We start from the raw sequence: 16,342 nt of genomic DNA, 5'->3' as shown, positions 1-16,342 counted from the left end.
TTCTTTTCTCTTTCACGAAGTCCTTTCACATCCACGATTTCATCATTCCCGTGAGGTACGAGAGAATGTACTCTCCACTTTATTCAATAGTATTTATTGAGCGCTTATTATGTGCAGAGCACTGTACTAAGCGCTTGGGATGAACAAGTCGGCAACAGATAGAGACAGTCCCTGCCGTTTGACGGGCTTACAGTCTAATCGGGGGAGACGGACAGACAAGAACAATGGCAATAAATAGAGTCAAGAGGAAGAACATCTCGTAAAAACAATGGCAACTAAATAGAATCGAGGCGATGTACAATTCATTAACAAAATAAATAGGGTAATGAAAATATATACAGTTGAGCGGACGAGTACAGTGCTGTGGGGAGGGGAAGGGAGAGGTGGAGGAGCAGAGGGAAAAGTGGAAAAAGAGGGTATAGCTGCGGAGAGGTAAAGGGGGGGGTGGCAGAGGGAATAGAGGGAGAAGAGGAGCTCAGTCTGGGAAGGCCTCTTGGAGGAGGTGAGTTTTAAGTAGGGTTTTGAAGAGGGGAAGAGAATCAGTTTGGCGGAGGTGAGGAGGGAGGGCGTTCCAGGACCGCGGGAGGACGTGGCCCAGGGGTCGACGGAGGGATAGGCGAGACCAGGGCACGGTGAGGAGGTGGGCGGTAGAGGAGCGGAGCGTGCGGGGTGGGTGGTAGAAAGAGAGAAGGGAGGAGAGGTAGGAAGGGGCAAGGTGATGGAGAGCCTTGAAGCCTAGAGTGAGGAGTTTTTGTTTGGAGCGGAGGTCGATAGGCAACCACTGGAGTTGTTTAAGAAGGGGAGTGACATGCCCAGATCGTTTCTGCAGGAAGATGAGCCGGGCAGCGCAGTGAAAAATAGACTGGAGCGGGGCGAGAGAGGAGGAAGGGAGGTCAGAGAGAAGGCTGACACAGTAGTCTAGCCGGGATATAACGAGAGCCTGTAACAGTAAGGTAGCCGTTTGGGTGGAGAGGAAAGGGCGGATCTTGGCGATATTGTAGAGGTGAAACCGGCAGGTCTTGGTAACGGATAGGATGCGTGGGGTGAACGAGAGAGACGAGTCAAGGATGACACCGAGATTGCGGGCCTGAGAGACGGGAAGGATGGTCGTGCCATCCACGGTGATAGAGAAGTCTGGGAGAGGACCGGGTTTGGGAGGGAAGATGAGGAGCTCAGTCTTGCTCATGTTGAGTTTTAGGTGGCGGGCCGACATCCAGGTGGAGACGTCCCGGAGGCAGGAGGAGATGCGAGCCTGAAGGGAGGGGGAGAGGACAGGGGCGGAGATGTAGATCTGCGTGTCATCTGCGTAGAGATGGTAGTCAAAGCCGTGAGAGCGAATGAGTTCACCGAGGGAGTGAGTGTAAATGGAGAACAGAAGAGGGCCAATAACTGACCCTTGAGGAACTCCAACAGTTAAAGGATGGGAGGGGGAGGAGGCTCCAGCGAAGGAGACCGAGAATGACCGGCCAGAGAGGTAAGAGGAGAACCGGGAGAGGACAGAGTCCGTGAAGCCAAGCTGAGATAAGGTATGGAGGAGGAGGGGATGGTCGACAGTGTCAAAGGCAGCAGAGAGGTCAAGGAGGATCAGAATGGAGTGGGAGCCATTGGATTTGGCAAGAAGGAGGTCATGGGTGACCTTAGAGAGAGCAGTCTTGGTAGAGTGGAGGGGACGGAAGCCAGATTGGAGGGGGTCTAGGAGAGAATGGGAGTTAAGGAATTCTAAGCATCGATTGTAGACGACTCGTTCTAAGATTTTGGAAAGGAAGGGTAGTAGGGAGATAGGGCGATAACTAGAGGGGGAAGTGGGGTCAAGAGCGGGTTTTTTTTTAGGATGGGGGAGACGTGGGCATGTTTGAAGGCAGCGGGGAAGGAGCCATTGGAGATTGAGTGGTTAAAAATAGAAGTTAAGGAAGGTAGGAGGGCAGGGGCGATGGTTTTAATAAGGTGAGAGGGAATGGGGTCCGAGGCTTTACAGATGAGAAAGCGGAGGTGCAAAAAGATTGAGGAATTTACCCCAGGTCACACAGCAGGTCAGCAGCGGCCAAGATGGGGCTAGAACCCCGATCTCATGACTCGCGGACCGAGAGAAAGATGAAGATTCCAATCCCTCCCCTCCCCCACAACCAGGAAGCATAAACCAGGGCCAAAGTGCAGCCTAATCATGTAATCGGAGTATCTTGAAGTGCCCTAGTGGGCCCCGGAGTGTGGATGGGTGAGGGGCCTGGGATCACAACAAACCCTGACTGTACGAGTTAGGGAAAATTCCTGACTTCTGCAGATGTATATGACCTTGTAGTCTTAAGAAACCCCAGCAGGATAGTCTAAATTGCCCCAGTATGAGAGAGCCAACTGGAGTAGTCTTGAAGCCCAATGGTCAGGTGCTTGTGGGCCAGTACAACTCCCTGTGTCTCTCCTTTTTATTATTATTTTTATCTTATCCCCATTTTACAGATGAGGTAACTGAGGCACAGAGAAGTGACTTGCCCAAGGTCACACAGCAGACAGATGACAGAGCCAGGATCAGAACTCTTCCGACTCCCAGGTCCAGACTCTATCCACTAGACCGCACCGCTTCTCTGTGTGTGCGGAGAGCACACGGCATGGGCGGGGTGGGTGCCAAAGAGAAGTTAGATCTGGAAACTGAGTTGCCCTGGGGTGACACTCGGCGGGCTTTCTGGGGACCCCCAACCCTGAGATGAAGGGGGACGTGAGGGCAGGGGGTCAGAAGAGCCCAGCCGCCTTGTCGGTAGCCAAACCAACAGGTTGTCTTCCAGAAGTCTCAGGCCAGCCTCCTTCATCCCTGGGGCGCCCAGGCTAGCCTCCTTCATCCCTGGGGGGCCGCTGCCCAGTCCCCAGTGGGGACCCACGCGAGGGGCGCCCCTGCCCCAGCATGGGAAGCCTGACATCTACTGGCCTGGAATGGGAATGGCAAGAATGGGCCCCCAGGGCAGGGGCAGAGAAGACCGAGCGACTCCCTTCTTTTTCTCTTTCTCTCCTTCTTTCTCCCTCCCTCTCTCTTTCATTCTTTCTCCCTCTCTTTACCCCCTTTCCCTCCCTTTTTGTCCCCCTTTCTCCCCTATATCGCTTTCTTTCTTCCTCCCCCCCTCTCTATCTCACTATCTCTAACCCTCTCTCTCCCCTCTTCCCAGGCAGCCCAAGGGGAGAACCGGAAAAGCAATACCCAGTGAAAGCCATGTCCGTCCCAGCTAATAAGAATAATTATAGTAATGGTCTTTATTAAGCACTTACTACGTACCAAACACCGTGCCAAGCAGTGGAGCAGATACAAGATAATCAGATCAGACCTCTCTGTCTCTCTCTTTCTCTCTCTCCCCTCTTCCCAGGCAGCCCAAGGGGAGAGCCTGAAAAGCAATACCTAATGAAAGCCATTTCCATCCCAGCTAATAATAATTTTAGTAATGGTCTTTATTAAGCACTTACTACATACCAAGCACTGTGCTAAGCACTGGGGCAGATACACGGGTAATCAGATCGGACCCAGAGCCTGTCCCACCTGGGGCTCACAGTCTAAAAGGGAGAGAGAGAGAAGGGATGTTTTATCCTCATTTTATAGATGAAGAAATTGAGGCACAGAGTGGTTAGGGGACTTGCCCAAGGCCTCACGGATGATGCGAGAAAACCCCCCCCCCAAACCAAAGCAGCCAGATACAAGAGCATTGGGGACATCAAAGGTTGGATCTTCCTGCCCATCTCTGCTTGGTGTCCATCCAGTGACCCCTTTGACCCTGCTCCACGCAGCCTGGCTCAAATCCAAACTTGCCAGCTGATCAGTAGCTGATCACTCATGGCTTCCCTCCTTTCTTGGGTCACTGAGAGGGGGCAGAAGGGCAAGAGGAAACTCAAGAGGCAGGTACTATCCAGGGAAGCGGTGTTAGGACCAGTGCCCTCTGGAGGGGGCGGGATGCCAGGGAGACCACCACAGGGCCAAAGGCTCTCGGTGCCCTTCTCCCCACCAAGGGTGGCTCCAGATTCTTGGGGAGCAGCCTCAGCTGTGCAGTGGGGAGAGTGAACACGGTGCCTCCTTCCTCCTCAGCACAAAGTCACCCGGGGCTGCCGGGCTCATGGCATAGAAGACGTTGGCATTGTCCGGAATGAACAGCTCTGAAAGAAGGGAGGGGAGGGGAGGGGAAGAAGGGGGTTGCGGGGACTCTGGTCCCCCCCCCCCCCCCCGCCACCTTCTACCTCCCCTGTTATGCAGAGCCAAGTCCCCCTATCTTTCCCAGTCTCCAAACCACTGTCCCAGTCCCCATCCCACCCCCTCCCCCAAGGTCCCACCTCACCTTTGTTTCCTGGGAGGACCTGAAACAGCTGATAGCCCTGGGGCTGGGGCCCATCCAGGTTGTGTTTCTGCAGTGCCCGCAAAACAACTCCGGGGGTCTTGTCCTGGCTCGTGAGCTGTGAATCGTGCGGGCATGGAAGTAGTTGGGGCAAGGACCCTTGGGAGGGCCCCAAAAAGGAGAGATGTCGCTCTCCCTCCTCCCCCAACCCCAGGGTAAAGCTCTGGGCGGGAAGTTTATTATGCCATATTCTACCAACTGGAGGTTGCCAGAGTCAGGACCGATCCCCTGGTCTCACTGCTTCTGTCCCACAGGGTGGTGCGGCCAGGCCCTTACCAGGATGCTGCGATACAGGTTGCCGTGGTCATTGTCCATGCTGACGCGGATGATGCAGGCATCTGGGCTGTGCTGGCCGGGAGGCCCAGGGCGGGCACTGCCCACTGGTGAGGTTGGCCCCCGGGATGAGAGGGCAGTGGTGGGAGCGTCAGGGCCCAGGGTCAGTTCTAGAGAGCACTGGGAAACAGGATGGCAAGAAGGGTCCAGTCCCCCCCACCTCACGCCTATCCACATATACACAGACACACAGATGTCCACACATACATGCTCACAAAGAACACACACGGACACAGGGGCCCAAAGGCACACACACACACACACACACACACACACAGACTCAGATGCACATGCGCATGCAAACACACACAGCTGGATGTCTGCAAAAACAACACACAGAGAAATGGATGTCTGCACTTGCATACACACCCACAAGAGACCTGGATGCATGTGCACACACCCCCACAGAGACAGGCACATACTCACATGCACAGGCAGGCAAACACAGAGACACACAGAGACCCAGATGCACACACACACCTGTATGCCCATGTACACCCACATGAGTAAAGCCAGAAGCATGCATACACACACACACCTTGATCCCCTCCCCACACACGGACCCAGAAGCATGCACACACACACAAAACACACACAAACACAGACCCAGATGTCAGCACAGGCACCCAAACACATACACAGACACTTGGGTGAATGCACCCAGATACGAGACCCAGATGCATGCAGGCATGCAGGTCTTTCCAATAGCATCTCGCCTCACCTCGCCGCCCTGTCCTCTCTTCCCACTCTCGACGAGCGGGTCTCCGCTCTCAACTCCACCCTCTCTACTCATCTCGACTCTCTCGCCCCCCTTTCCCTCCGCCGCTCTCGCTCCACTAACCCACAGCCCTGGATCACCTCCTCCGTCCGCCTCCTACGCTCCTATGCTCGAGCTGCTGAGCGCTGCTGGCGAAAGTCCAAGCACCAAGCCGACCTCACACACTTCAAATTTATCCTTTCCTGCCTTAACTCTGCCCTCTCCTCCGCCAGGCAAAGCTTCTTCTCCTCCCTCATCGACACCCATGCCCGTCACCCCCGCCGATTGTTCCGGACCTTTAACTCTCTCCTTAGGCCCCCTGTTCCTCCCCCTTCCCCATCTCTCACCCCTAATGATCTGGCCACCTATTTCCTCACGAAAATCAACACGATCAGGTCTGAGCTCCCCAAAGTCACCCCTCCACCTCTCCCCTCCCCCCCAACAACCCCCTCCCCTACTTTCCCATCCTTCCTTGCAGTATCCTCAGAGGAGATCTCCTCCCTCCTCGCAAGTGCCACCCCCTCCACCTGCGCCTCGGACCCCATTCCCTCTCACCTTCTTAAAACCATCGCCCCTGCCCTCCTCCCTTCCTTAACTTCTATTTTTAACCACTCAATCTCCAAGGGCTCCTTCCCCTCTGCCTTCAAACATGCCCACGTCTCCCCCATCCTAAAAAAACCCGCTCTTGACCCCACTTCCCCCTCCAGTTATCGTCCTATCTCCCTACTACCCTTCCTTTCCAAAATCTTAGAACGAGTCGTCTACAATCGATGCTTAGAATTCCTTAACTCCCATTCTCTCCTAGACCCCCTCCAATCTGGCTTCCGTCCCCTCCACTCTACCGAGACTGCTCTCTCTAAGGTCACCCGTGACCTCCTTCTTGCCAAATCCAATGGCTCCTACTCCATTCTGATCCTCCTTGACCTCTCTGCTGCCTTTGACACTGTCGACCATCCCCTCCTCCTCCATACCTTATCTCAGCTTGGCTTCACGGACTCTGTCCTCTCCCGGTTCTCCTCTTACCTCTCTGGCCGATCATTCTCGGTCTCCTACGCTGGAGCCTCCTCCCCCTCCCATCCTTTAACTGTTGGAGTTCCTCAAGGGTCAGTTCTTGGCCCTCTTCTGTTCTCCATTTACACTCACTCCCTCGGTGAACTCATCCGCTCTCACGGCTTTGACTACCATCTCTACGCAGATGACACGCAGATCTACATCTCCGCCCCTGTCCTCTCCCCCTCCCTTCAGGCTCGCATCTCCTCCTGCCTCCGGGACGTCTCCACCTGGATGTCGGCCCGCCACCTAAAACTCAACATGAGCAAGACTGAGCTCCTCATCTTCCCTCCCAAACCGGGTCCGCTCCCAGACTTCTCTATCACTGTGGATGGCACGACCATCCTTCCCGTCCCACAGGCCCGCAATCTCGGTGTCATCCTTGACTCGTCCCTCTCGTTCACCCCACACATCCTATCCGTTACCAAGACCTGCCGGTTTCACCTCTACAATATCGCCAAGATCCGCCCTTTCCTCTCCACCCAAACGGCTACTTTACTATTACGAGCTCTCGTTATATCCCGGCTAGACTACTGTGTCAGCCTTCTCTCTGACCTCCCTTCCTCCTCTCTCGCCCCGCTCCGGTCTATTCTTCACTCCGCTGCCCGGCTCATCTTCCTGCAGAAACGATCTGGGCATGTCACTCCCCTTCTTAAACAACTCCAGTGGTTGCCCATCGACCTCCGCTCCAAACAAAAACTCCTCACTCTAGGCTTCAAGGCTCTCCATCACCTTGCCCCTTCCTACCTCTCCTCCCTTCTCTCTTTCTACCGCCCACCCCGCACGCTCCGCTCCTCTGCCGCCCACCTCCTCGCCGTCCCTCGGTCTCGCCTATCCCGCCGTCGACCCCTGGGTCACGTCCTCCCGCGGTCCTGGAACGCCCTCCCTCCTCACCTCCGCCAAACTGATTCTCTTTCCCTCTTCAAAACCTTACTTAAAAATCACCTCCTCCAAGAGGCGTTCCCAGACTGAGCTCCTCTTCCCCCTCTACTCCCTCTGCCATCCCCCCTTTACCTCTCCGCAGCTAAAGCCTCATTTTCCCCTTTTCCCTCTGCTCCTCCACCTCTCCCTTCCCATCCCCACAGCACCGTACTCGTCCGCTCAACTGTATATATTTTCGTTACCCTATTTATTTTGTTAATGAATTGTACATCGCCTCGATTCTATTTAGTTGCCATTGTTTTTATGAGATGTTCTTCCCCTTGACGCTGTTTAGTGCCATTGTTCTTGTCTGTCCGTCTCCCCCGATTAGACTGTAAGCCCATCAAACGGCAGGGACTGTCTCTATCTGTTGCCGACTTGTTCATCCCAAGCGCTTAGTACAGTGCTCTGCACATAGTAAGCGCTCAATAAATACTATTGAATGAATGAAAGGTATGCGCACTCACATACGCACAGACAAAAGCACAGATACGCACACACAAACAACAAGCAGATGCCTGTGCAATGTTCACAAACACACACCAAGAGATACACACATACTTTCACAGTCAGACCAAGAAATGTACAAATACACCCACACAGACACACGCACCCCAGGATGCCCATGCAGACACAGATAGAGAGGCCCAGATACATAAGTGCACACATAAGCACACCTGCACAAGGACACATATAGACTTGGATATGCACACAGCCCAGATCCGGATATGTGCATGCATTCATTCAGACACAGACCATGGAGCACACATATTCACACAAACCCAGTCGCATGCACACACCCACAAAAAGACACAGGTCTGGATGGATGTGTGCACACATTTACACAATCACAGACCCAGAAGCACACCCACACACCCACACACACTCTCTCTCTCTCTCTCGCACACACAACCAAAGATACACACACCACCACCAGAGCACTCATTCACACATATAAAGAGTGACCTGGGTGCATGTATACATACACACACACACACACACACACACACATTGACCTGGATACACACATGAAAGGCAATTCACACCTTGCTGCCTCTGCCACCACCACCTTCCTTCGGCGAAGCGGGGGGGCTGAGAGTCGGGGGCTCCCGCTCCCGAGGGCTGGACAGGGGTGGGGAGCCAGTGTTCTCCGAGCTCAAGGGAAAGAGACAAAGACTAAGAAAGTGAGAGGTCCAGGCTCAAAGCTCAGAGCCCACTGGCCATGCCTCCAAGTCTTCTGGGTGCGGAACACTGTACTAAGTGCTCGGAAGAGTACCGACCTGATCCTCACCTAGCTTCCCCATATTGCACCTCCGAAGGTTCGGGGGACCCTTAGTAGTGACGGTATTGATTAAGCGCTGCCTGTGTGCAGAGAATGGACAGGTGGGCATGCCCTGTGGGGGTGCTGGGACTCCAAAGCCCTTGGGGACTCACCCCCCTCCTCCTCTCCCTAGCGCTTACATTCACATCCGTATACTCGGTTCCTTCCCCTACCTGTAACTGATTTTCATGTCTGTCTCCCCCGGCCCCCACAGGGTCATAAGCTCCACTGGGGCAGGGATGGGGACTACCTGCCTCTGGCCAGGAACCCCCTCACTCTTCATGTCCCACAGAGGATCACTCTTCCCACCTTCAAAGCCTTATTGAAGGCACATCTCCAAGAGGCCTTCCCCGACGGAGCCCTCACTTCCTCTTCGCCCACTCCCTTCTGTGCCTCCCTTGTACTGGGATTTGCTCCCTTTATTCATCTCCCCCCCAACCCCACAGCACTCATGTCCATATCCGTAATCCATTTATTTATATTAATGTAACTCCCCCTCTAGACTGTAAGCTCCTTGTGAGCAGGGTAAGTGTCTACCGACTCTGTGATACTGCACTCTCCTGAGAGGTTAGTACCGTGCTCTGCAAATAGTAAGTGCTCCATAAATATGCCTGATTGATCGATTACCGACTCTGTTGCACTGTTCTCTCCCAAGCGTTCAGTTCAGCGCTCTGCTCAATAAACACCCCGATTGATTGACTGAATGACTGATTGGCCAAGAACTCTGCAATCCTCACCTGGGCCCAGCAGTGGGAGAGCCTGGGTCTCCAGGGCGCCGGCCAGGTGATGAGCTGCACTCCCGAGAAAGTTTCCTGACGGAGAGAGCGGGAGGCCAGGAGGGAGTAGGCTCAAATCCCTTCTCCTTCAAGGCACCGGGTGAACACCCCGCCCAGCTCCCCCTCCCCCACCTCCCGCAACACCTGGCCCCCACCCCGACCCGGCCCAACTCCAGAAGGGGTTTACTCACGCGCTCAGTCGCTTGGTGAGGCTGCGGCGGACTTTGGGGGAGTTGGGGCAGGAGGAGGCTGGGGGCTCAATGATGCGGGATATTCTGTAACTGGGTGAGGGGACAAGAAGGTGAGTCAGAGCTAGGGCCAGGGCCAGCCTCGGGATCAAGCTCAAAGCCTGCTTAGGATTGATATTTTTTTATGATATTTGTTAAGCGCTTAACTATGTGCCAGCCACTGTACTTAGCATTGGGGTAGATACAAGCTAATCAGATTGGACACCTGTCCATGTCCCACATGGGGCACACAGTCTTAATCCCCATTTTACAGATGAGGGAACCGAGACACAGAGGAAGTGAAGTGACTTGCCCAAGGTCACACAGCAGACAAGTGGCAGAGCCGGAATTAGAACCCAGGTCCTTCTGACTCTCGGGCCCGTGCTTCATCTACTAGGCCACGCTGCTCCTCAGATGATATCTTCACATCCCTCAGTTTCAGGCCTGGGGGAGGACCTAAATGGGACCCCACTGATCCGCCCTTTCCTCTCCACCCAAACGGCTACTTTACTATTACGAGCTCTCGTTATATCCCGGCTAGACTACTGTGTCAGCCTTCTCTCTGACCTCCCTTCCTCCTCTCTCGCCCTGCTCCAGTCTATTCTTCACTCCGCTGCCCGGCTCATCTTCCTGCAGAAACGATCTGGGCATGTCACTCCCCTTCTTAAACAACTCCAGTGATTGCCTATCGACCTCCGCTCCAAACAAAAACTCCTCACTCTAGGCTTCAAGGCTCTACATCACCTTGCCCCTTCCTACTTCTCCTCCCTTCTCTCTTTCTACCACCCACCCCGCACGCTCCGCTCCTCCGCCGCCCACCTCCTCACCCTCCCTCGGTCTCGCTTATCCTGCCGTCGACCCCTGGGCCACGTCCTCCCGCGGTCCTGGAACGCCCTCCCTCCTCACCTCCGCCAAACTGATTCTCTTCCCCTCTTCAAAACCCTACTTAAAACTCACCTCCTCCAAGAGGCCTTCCCAGACTGAGCTCCTCTTCTCCCTCTACTCCCTCTGCCACCCCCCCCCTTTACCTCTCCGCAGCTAAACCCTCTTTTTCCCCTTTTCCCTCTGCTCCTCCACCTCTCCCTTCCCATCCCCACAGCACTGTACTCGTCCGCTCAACTGTATATATTTCCATTACCCTATTTATTTTGTTAATGAATTGTACATCGCCTCGATTCTATTTAGTTGCCATTGTTTTTACGAGATGTTCTTCCCCTTGACTCTATTTATTGCCATTGTTCTTGTCTGTCCGTCTCCCCCGATTAGACTGTAAGCCCGTCAAACGGCAGGAACTGTCTATCTGTTGCTGACTTGTTCATCCCAAGTGCTTAGTACAGTGCTCTGCACATAGTAAGCGCTCAATAAATACTATTGAATGAATGAATGAATGAATGAATGGCTGGCAGCCTCTCCCCCGGGCCTCCTTCTGGGATCACTGGATGGCCCGGAATGGCTCAGTCCAAGAGGCTAGCTGGAGCCGGGCTGAGGTCAGAACCAGGGATGGGTAAGGCAGTCTGGGCTAGAAAAATCCAACCTGAGCAGGGTTTCATGTCAGGGAATGGCGGGGGGACCTGAACATCAGGGAGCGGAAAGGGGGTGGGGAGGCCAGGAAAGTGAAAAGCAGACCGTGAGCCTCTCCCCGCTCCCCCGGTTACCTCTGCTCCTCGCTGAGTTGGCGGTGCCCCCGGAAGGCGGCCAGGATAGGTGGGCACGGGGTCAGGGAATAGCGGAGGCAGCGCCGTTGCAGCTGCTGGATACGTGACAGGATGTCCCACTCCTGCAGAGGCTTTGCCAGTCAGGCTACTCCCTCTCTCCTCAGGTCCCCTCTGCCCTCAGTCCCATTTGCCCCCAACCCCTTCTCTCCCTTCCCTCAGCACTCACCTTCCGCCTCTTCTCAAAGTTGATGAGCTCTCCCTGGAGGGTCAGAGAGGGCACAAATGACGTAAACCCCAAATTTCCTCCTGGACCAATGCCATGTAGGGGCTCCCCCATAACAGGGAAGGGGCCACGCAGAGGCTTCAGAGAGGGCCGGGGGAGTGACCTCACCTCTACTAGGTCGGGCAGAGCCGTGTCCAGCATGATCAGGTCAGTCAGGAAGGTGCCCAGGTACGGGACCGGGCCTGGGGGCAGTTCCTGGAACCATCAAGGCAATGTCAGGGTCCCCACCCCCACCCCTCTCCTTCCCCCTGGCCCCTCCCCACACCGTAGGGGCCTCTCCCCCCTCCCCCTACCCAGCTCCACCACCGTGGCATACTGATCTGTCCCTGCAGCTACTCACTGGCCGGGGATCTTGCTGGCCTCCGTGGAGGCTGTTTTCCCCATCGAGGGGGCCTGGGGCCATCTCTTCCTTTGGGGACGGGAGGTGGAGGAGAGACCCGATTAAAAAGAAAACAAGTCAGGTCTGGGCCTGCCCCCAGAATGCCAGCACCTGGATTCCCAACCTCTTCCAACCATCACTTTCCCCCAGACCCTGGCATCTGTTGGAAGCCCCAGTCCCTAGGATTCCACCTTCTGGACCTCAGTACCTGGGTGAGGATCTCTCGACTGCTGAGGTGGTTGTTCTCATCAGAAAAAATCTGGGAGAGTTTCCGGAAAACAGACAGGGGCTCCCTGCGGATCGGGAGAGGAGCAGGAGGTTATAGCCAAGAGAGCCTGGTGGTGGAGAGGGAGACTGAACCCAGAGAAAGATGGGGAGGAGGAGGAGCAGGAGGAGGAGTGGAAGGGGAAGGAGATGGGAGTGGGAGAAGAGGGGGAAGAGGAGAAAGAAGGAGGAGGGGGAGGAGCTGAGTTAGCCCCCTTCCCTGCCCAGTTGACTGGCACTTCCTCGATTCAGCCATGCAATTCCTACCCTAACCTAACCGACTATCCACTGCAGGTTCTCCCTCTCCCAGCCCCCTTCGGCGCTCCCCCTCAACTCAGTCTCACCGGCTCACAGCTGCCCAGCTCCTCTTCAGCCGATATACAGGGTTGGACTGCAGAGCCGACAAGATGGCCCGGAGCGAAGAGAAATTCCTCAGCTCCCGGCAGTGCTGTGGGACAGACCCAATATCCCAAAGATCTCTGAACGCTCTCCCAGAGGCCTCCCTCCAAGAGATCTCTAATTCTAGCCACTGCCCTCCGGATTCCCCCCGCCCGCTCAAGTCCCCCTCCCCCGACCCCGCCTTCCCAATCCCTTAGGGCCCTGCCACCACCTGTGATCTGGACCCCCGAGCCTCCCCATAAGCCCCTGACCTTTAGGGTTCACTGCCTCCCCCCACCCCCACCCCGCCAACCCCCAACCTGGGCCACGCGGATCCACTTGTCGAGCCTCAGGGCCCGCAGGGCAGGGCGCAGGGTGGGGTCTCCCAGCACTGAGGTGATGACACAGCCAGTCACCGCGTTGAACTGGGCCACAGTGGCTCGGACCGAGCTGGTCGCTCTGCCCCCACTAGGCCCCCGATCCCGCTGGGACCAGATGCAGCCCAGGCAGTCTGAAGGACGCACTCTCCGGAACAGTTCCTGGGATGGAGGGGGACACCGTGACCCCGGGGCCAGGGAGTGGGGTGAGGGTTGACACGTGGTGACCCTCCGCTACCTCTCCGGCCACCCGGCACCCTCCCCTCTCACCTGCCAGCTTGGCTTCTCCCTCACCCACCACAGATGCCCTGAGTGTTTCCCCAGAGGCCAGGAAGTACAGAGAGAAGGTGAGGTGGGGGTCAGAAAGCCCAGCGGGGTACGGGGGTACGACATCTCACCACATCCATCAGGGTTAGCTGCTCGGCCACTTTGTCAGTGCTGAAATCCAGTAGGTCCAGCCCCTTCTCCAGGCTGCCTGCTCCCTCCTGCTCCTTCCCCAAAACGCCCACCTGGGCAGAGGACCCTAGAGAGAAGAGGAGGAAGAGGAGGCGGCCAAAGTCAGTGGGGGGAGGGACAGGAAGAGGGGAATCACAGAGGGCAAGGGGAGCCTGAGGAGCGAAAAGGGGAGGATATAAGACGGGGGCCTTCTCCCTTCCCAGACCCAACTTTTGCAGGCGGGGTGTTATTCTTCTCCCCAGGGACCTCAGGATCAGAGGGAACTAGGCTGGCAAATGAAAGAGGAGGAGGAGAAGCAGGAGGAGGGCCCCCTCACCTGCAAGGTCCAGCACCCTCACCCCAAGCCCTGACCTGCAGGGTCCAGCTCCTCCTCCTCCTCCTCCTTCGCCTCCTCCTCCTCTGTCCCCTCCTGCAGCACCTCCTCAGCTAGGAAGCGGCTCAGCAACTGCTTGGCCTCGCGCTCCTCGGGACCCCCGGGCGCCAGGCAGCTCAGGAAAGTGCAGACTCGGTGCAGGGCAGGGTGGGTCGGCGGCTCTCGGAAATCCTCGGGTTGATCCCGCAGCCAGGATCCCAGTGTGGCCAGCAGGGCCCTACCAGCCCGAGACCCCCCCAGAATCTGAGGCCCGTGGGGCCTCCCAAAGCCTCCCCACAACCTCAACACACTGCCCACTCCCTCGGGGCCCCCTCTGCTGCCAGTGCCTCCAGAGACGAGGAGGTCAGGAGGGGCACTCACCTCTGCTTCTGGCCTTGGCTCCCGCCCAGGGGCCTAGTGGTCTCTTTCGCATTCTCTCCCTCTGACCTGGAAAGAGCCGTCCCCTCCACCATCAGTCAGAGAGGCCCAGCGGTGGGACTGGGACAGAGGGTGGGATGGGGGAGGTGGGGGTGAAGCTGGAGGGTTCGGGGCAAGGGGGAACGAGGTCTGGGCAGGGAGAGAGAACTCTGGGCGGCAGGTGGGGAGTGTCGTGGGGCGCGGGGGGGCACGGTTTACTTGTTTGCCAGTGGCAACAGAAGCTCCAGGACCCCGGAGGTGGAGGTGAAAGCCCGGTGAGTGGCCAGGAACACAGGCACAAATGTAGGGTCCTGAGCCTGGTCCCCCGACACCAGTTCCTCCACCAGCCGGTCCAACCGTCCAGCTTTTAGGGTCCGCACTTTGCAGGTCCGGTACAGGACAAAAGCGCCCGTTGGGGTGAGCCCGGGAGATGGGGCTGCCTGGGTGGGATGGGGCAAGCCAGCGTCAGAGGGCAGGTCAGTCACTTCTGGCACTTAGCTGGTCAATCGATGGTAATGAACGCCTACCGCGTGCATTCTTTCAATCGTACTTATTGAGCGCTTACTGCGTGCCGGGCACAGTACTAACTGCTTAGGTGAGTACAAGACCGTACAGTCCGAAGACCTGATCCATGCCCTCGAGGAGCTTACCGTCTAGAGCCGGGAGCAGACGTTGGAATAAAGTACAGAGAGGGGAAGTGGCGGAGTGTAAGGGCGCGTACCTCTAAGTGCTGTGCGGACTGGGGCTGAGGTGAGTATCAAAGCGCTTAAGGGGCCCGGACCCGAGTGCACGGGTGACGCGGAAGGGAGGGAGAACACGGTGGGGAAATGAGAGATTTCTTGGAGGAGATGTGATTTTAATAGTGCTTTGAAGCTGGGAAGAGTGGAGGATATGAAGGGTGCCGTGGGATCAAGGGAAAGTTAGGGAAAAGGGGAATTGAAAGCAGTCATTGGACGGCGGGGGTTGAAGGCGGCAGTCAGGGAGGGAGCAAGAGTTTTGATAAGGAGTGGAGGGGTCGGGGGCACATGTGGGAGGTCGATCTTCAGAGGAGGCGGGAGATCTCCCTGTATACGGTGAACGCTCGGTCAATACCGCCGAATGACTGCGTGCTTGACGGAGCTCCTGCGGGAGCGCTCACTGTGGGCGGAGCACTGTACTAAGCGCCCGGGAGAGTAAGATGCCACAGTCTAAAGGCCACATTCCCGGCCCACCACGGTCCGGGGGGTGGCATCGATCCCCGAGGAGGCCTGTCGGACCAGGCGCAGGGGCACCGAATGGTGGGGGTTAGAGGCCGGGGACGGGAGGAAAAGGAAAAAGGGGGGCAAAACCCCGCTCCCCGCCCCCCGCCCCAAGAGCCGAAGTGGACGGCGCAGGTGGCCTCGCGCTCTTGCCCCGCCGTACCTGGCCCCGGGAGCCTCCCGTCCGCGGTCCGGGCCCGGCCGGTCCGGCCCCGAGCCGCCGCAGGGTGACCCCGTACACGGCTCCGTCCTCCGTCTCCTCGCCCCAGTCCTGCAGCGGCGTCTGCCGAACACAAGCCGGGGAGCCCCCGCGGGGCTGGAGGGGAGGGCACCGGGCCGGGCCTCGGGGCGGGGGCGCTGCCCGGAGGGGCTACCGAGGGGAGAGGAGCGAAGGTGGCCCGGAGCCGGGGGCGGCCCTGGCCGCGGCCCGGGGAAGGGACGCCCCCGCCCTCCCGAGTTACCATGGCGAGCTCTTTCCCCGGGGGCCGTTCTGGCCGCTCCATCGGCGCTCCCCGGGCGGCCCCTGGGACTGTGCCGGAAGAGCGGCCGGGACTCGGAGGCGATGGGGGTGAGGGGGGACGAGGGAGGACGACGACGAGGAGGAGGAGGCAGCGGGGAGAAACGCCAAGGGAGAGAGGCGGGGCGGGGGGAGCGGGGAACGGCAGCCAATGGGGCCGGGAGCCCTCACGTGGAACAGGGGAGGGGGAGGCCGGTCTGGCCTCCGCGGCCGACTGTCCGACGCGCGGGGTCAGCTCCCTCCCCGGACGTCGCTCGGCTGTCAGCCCTTTCATTCATTCGAT

General features: G+C 57.3%; 1 protein-coding gene across 3 annotated transcripts; it reads right to left on the bottom strand.

Moving 5' to 3' along the window:
- Window positions 1-3,590: 3,590 nt before the first annotated feature.
- Window positions 3,591-16,124, bottom strand: RGL3 (ral guanine nucleotide dissociation stimulator like 3). 3 transcript variants are annotated; one of them, XM_029052735.2, is made up of 19 exons: window positions 16,004-16,124; window positions 15,706-15,825; window positions 14,524-14,744; window positions 14,269-14,334; window positions 13,887-14,125; window positions 13,478-13,602; window positions 13,023-13,241; window positions 12,669-12,772; window positions 12,269-12,353; window positions 12,022-12,090; window positions 11,790-11,876; window positions 11,625-11,657; window positions 11,399-11,520; window positions 9,708-9,797; window positions 9,478-9,552; window positions 8,466-8,574; window positions 4,635-4,811; window positions 4,302-4,416; window positions 3,591-4,122 (listed from the first exon to the last, which is right to left on the bottom strand). In XM_029052735.2, the coding sequence occupies exons 1-19, from the start codon at window positions 16,043-16,045 to the stop codon at window positions 4,007-4,009; spliced, it is 2,214 nt and encodes a 737-aa protein (XP_028908568.1). In that variant the 5' UTR covers window positions 16,046-16,124; the 3' UTR covers window positions 3,591-4,006. The 3 variants fall into 3 exon arrangements, with proteins under 3 accessions (XP_028908568.1, XP_028908569.1, XP_028908571.1); XM_029052736.2 differs by having other exon boundaries at window positions 11,399-11,493; XM_029052738.2 differs by lacking the exon at window positions 12,022-12,090.
- Between the last annotated feature and the right edge of the window lie 218 nt (window positions 16,125-16,342).

This window comes from Ornithorhynchus anatinus, chromosome X2 (assembly GCF_004115215.2).
Source record: "Ornithorhynchus anatinus isolate Pmale09 chromosome X2, mOrnAna1.pri.v4, whole genome shotgun sequence".
NCBI lineage: Eukaryota > Metazoa > Chordata > Mammalia > Monotremata > Ornithorhynchidae > Ornithorhynchus > Ornithorhynchus anatinus.
Note: the sequence above shows the minus strand (reverse complement) of the source record. Positions and strands in the feature narration are given on the sequence as shown.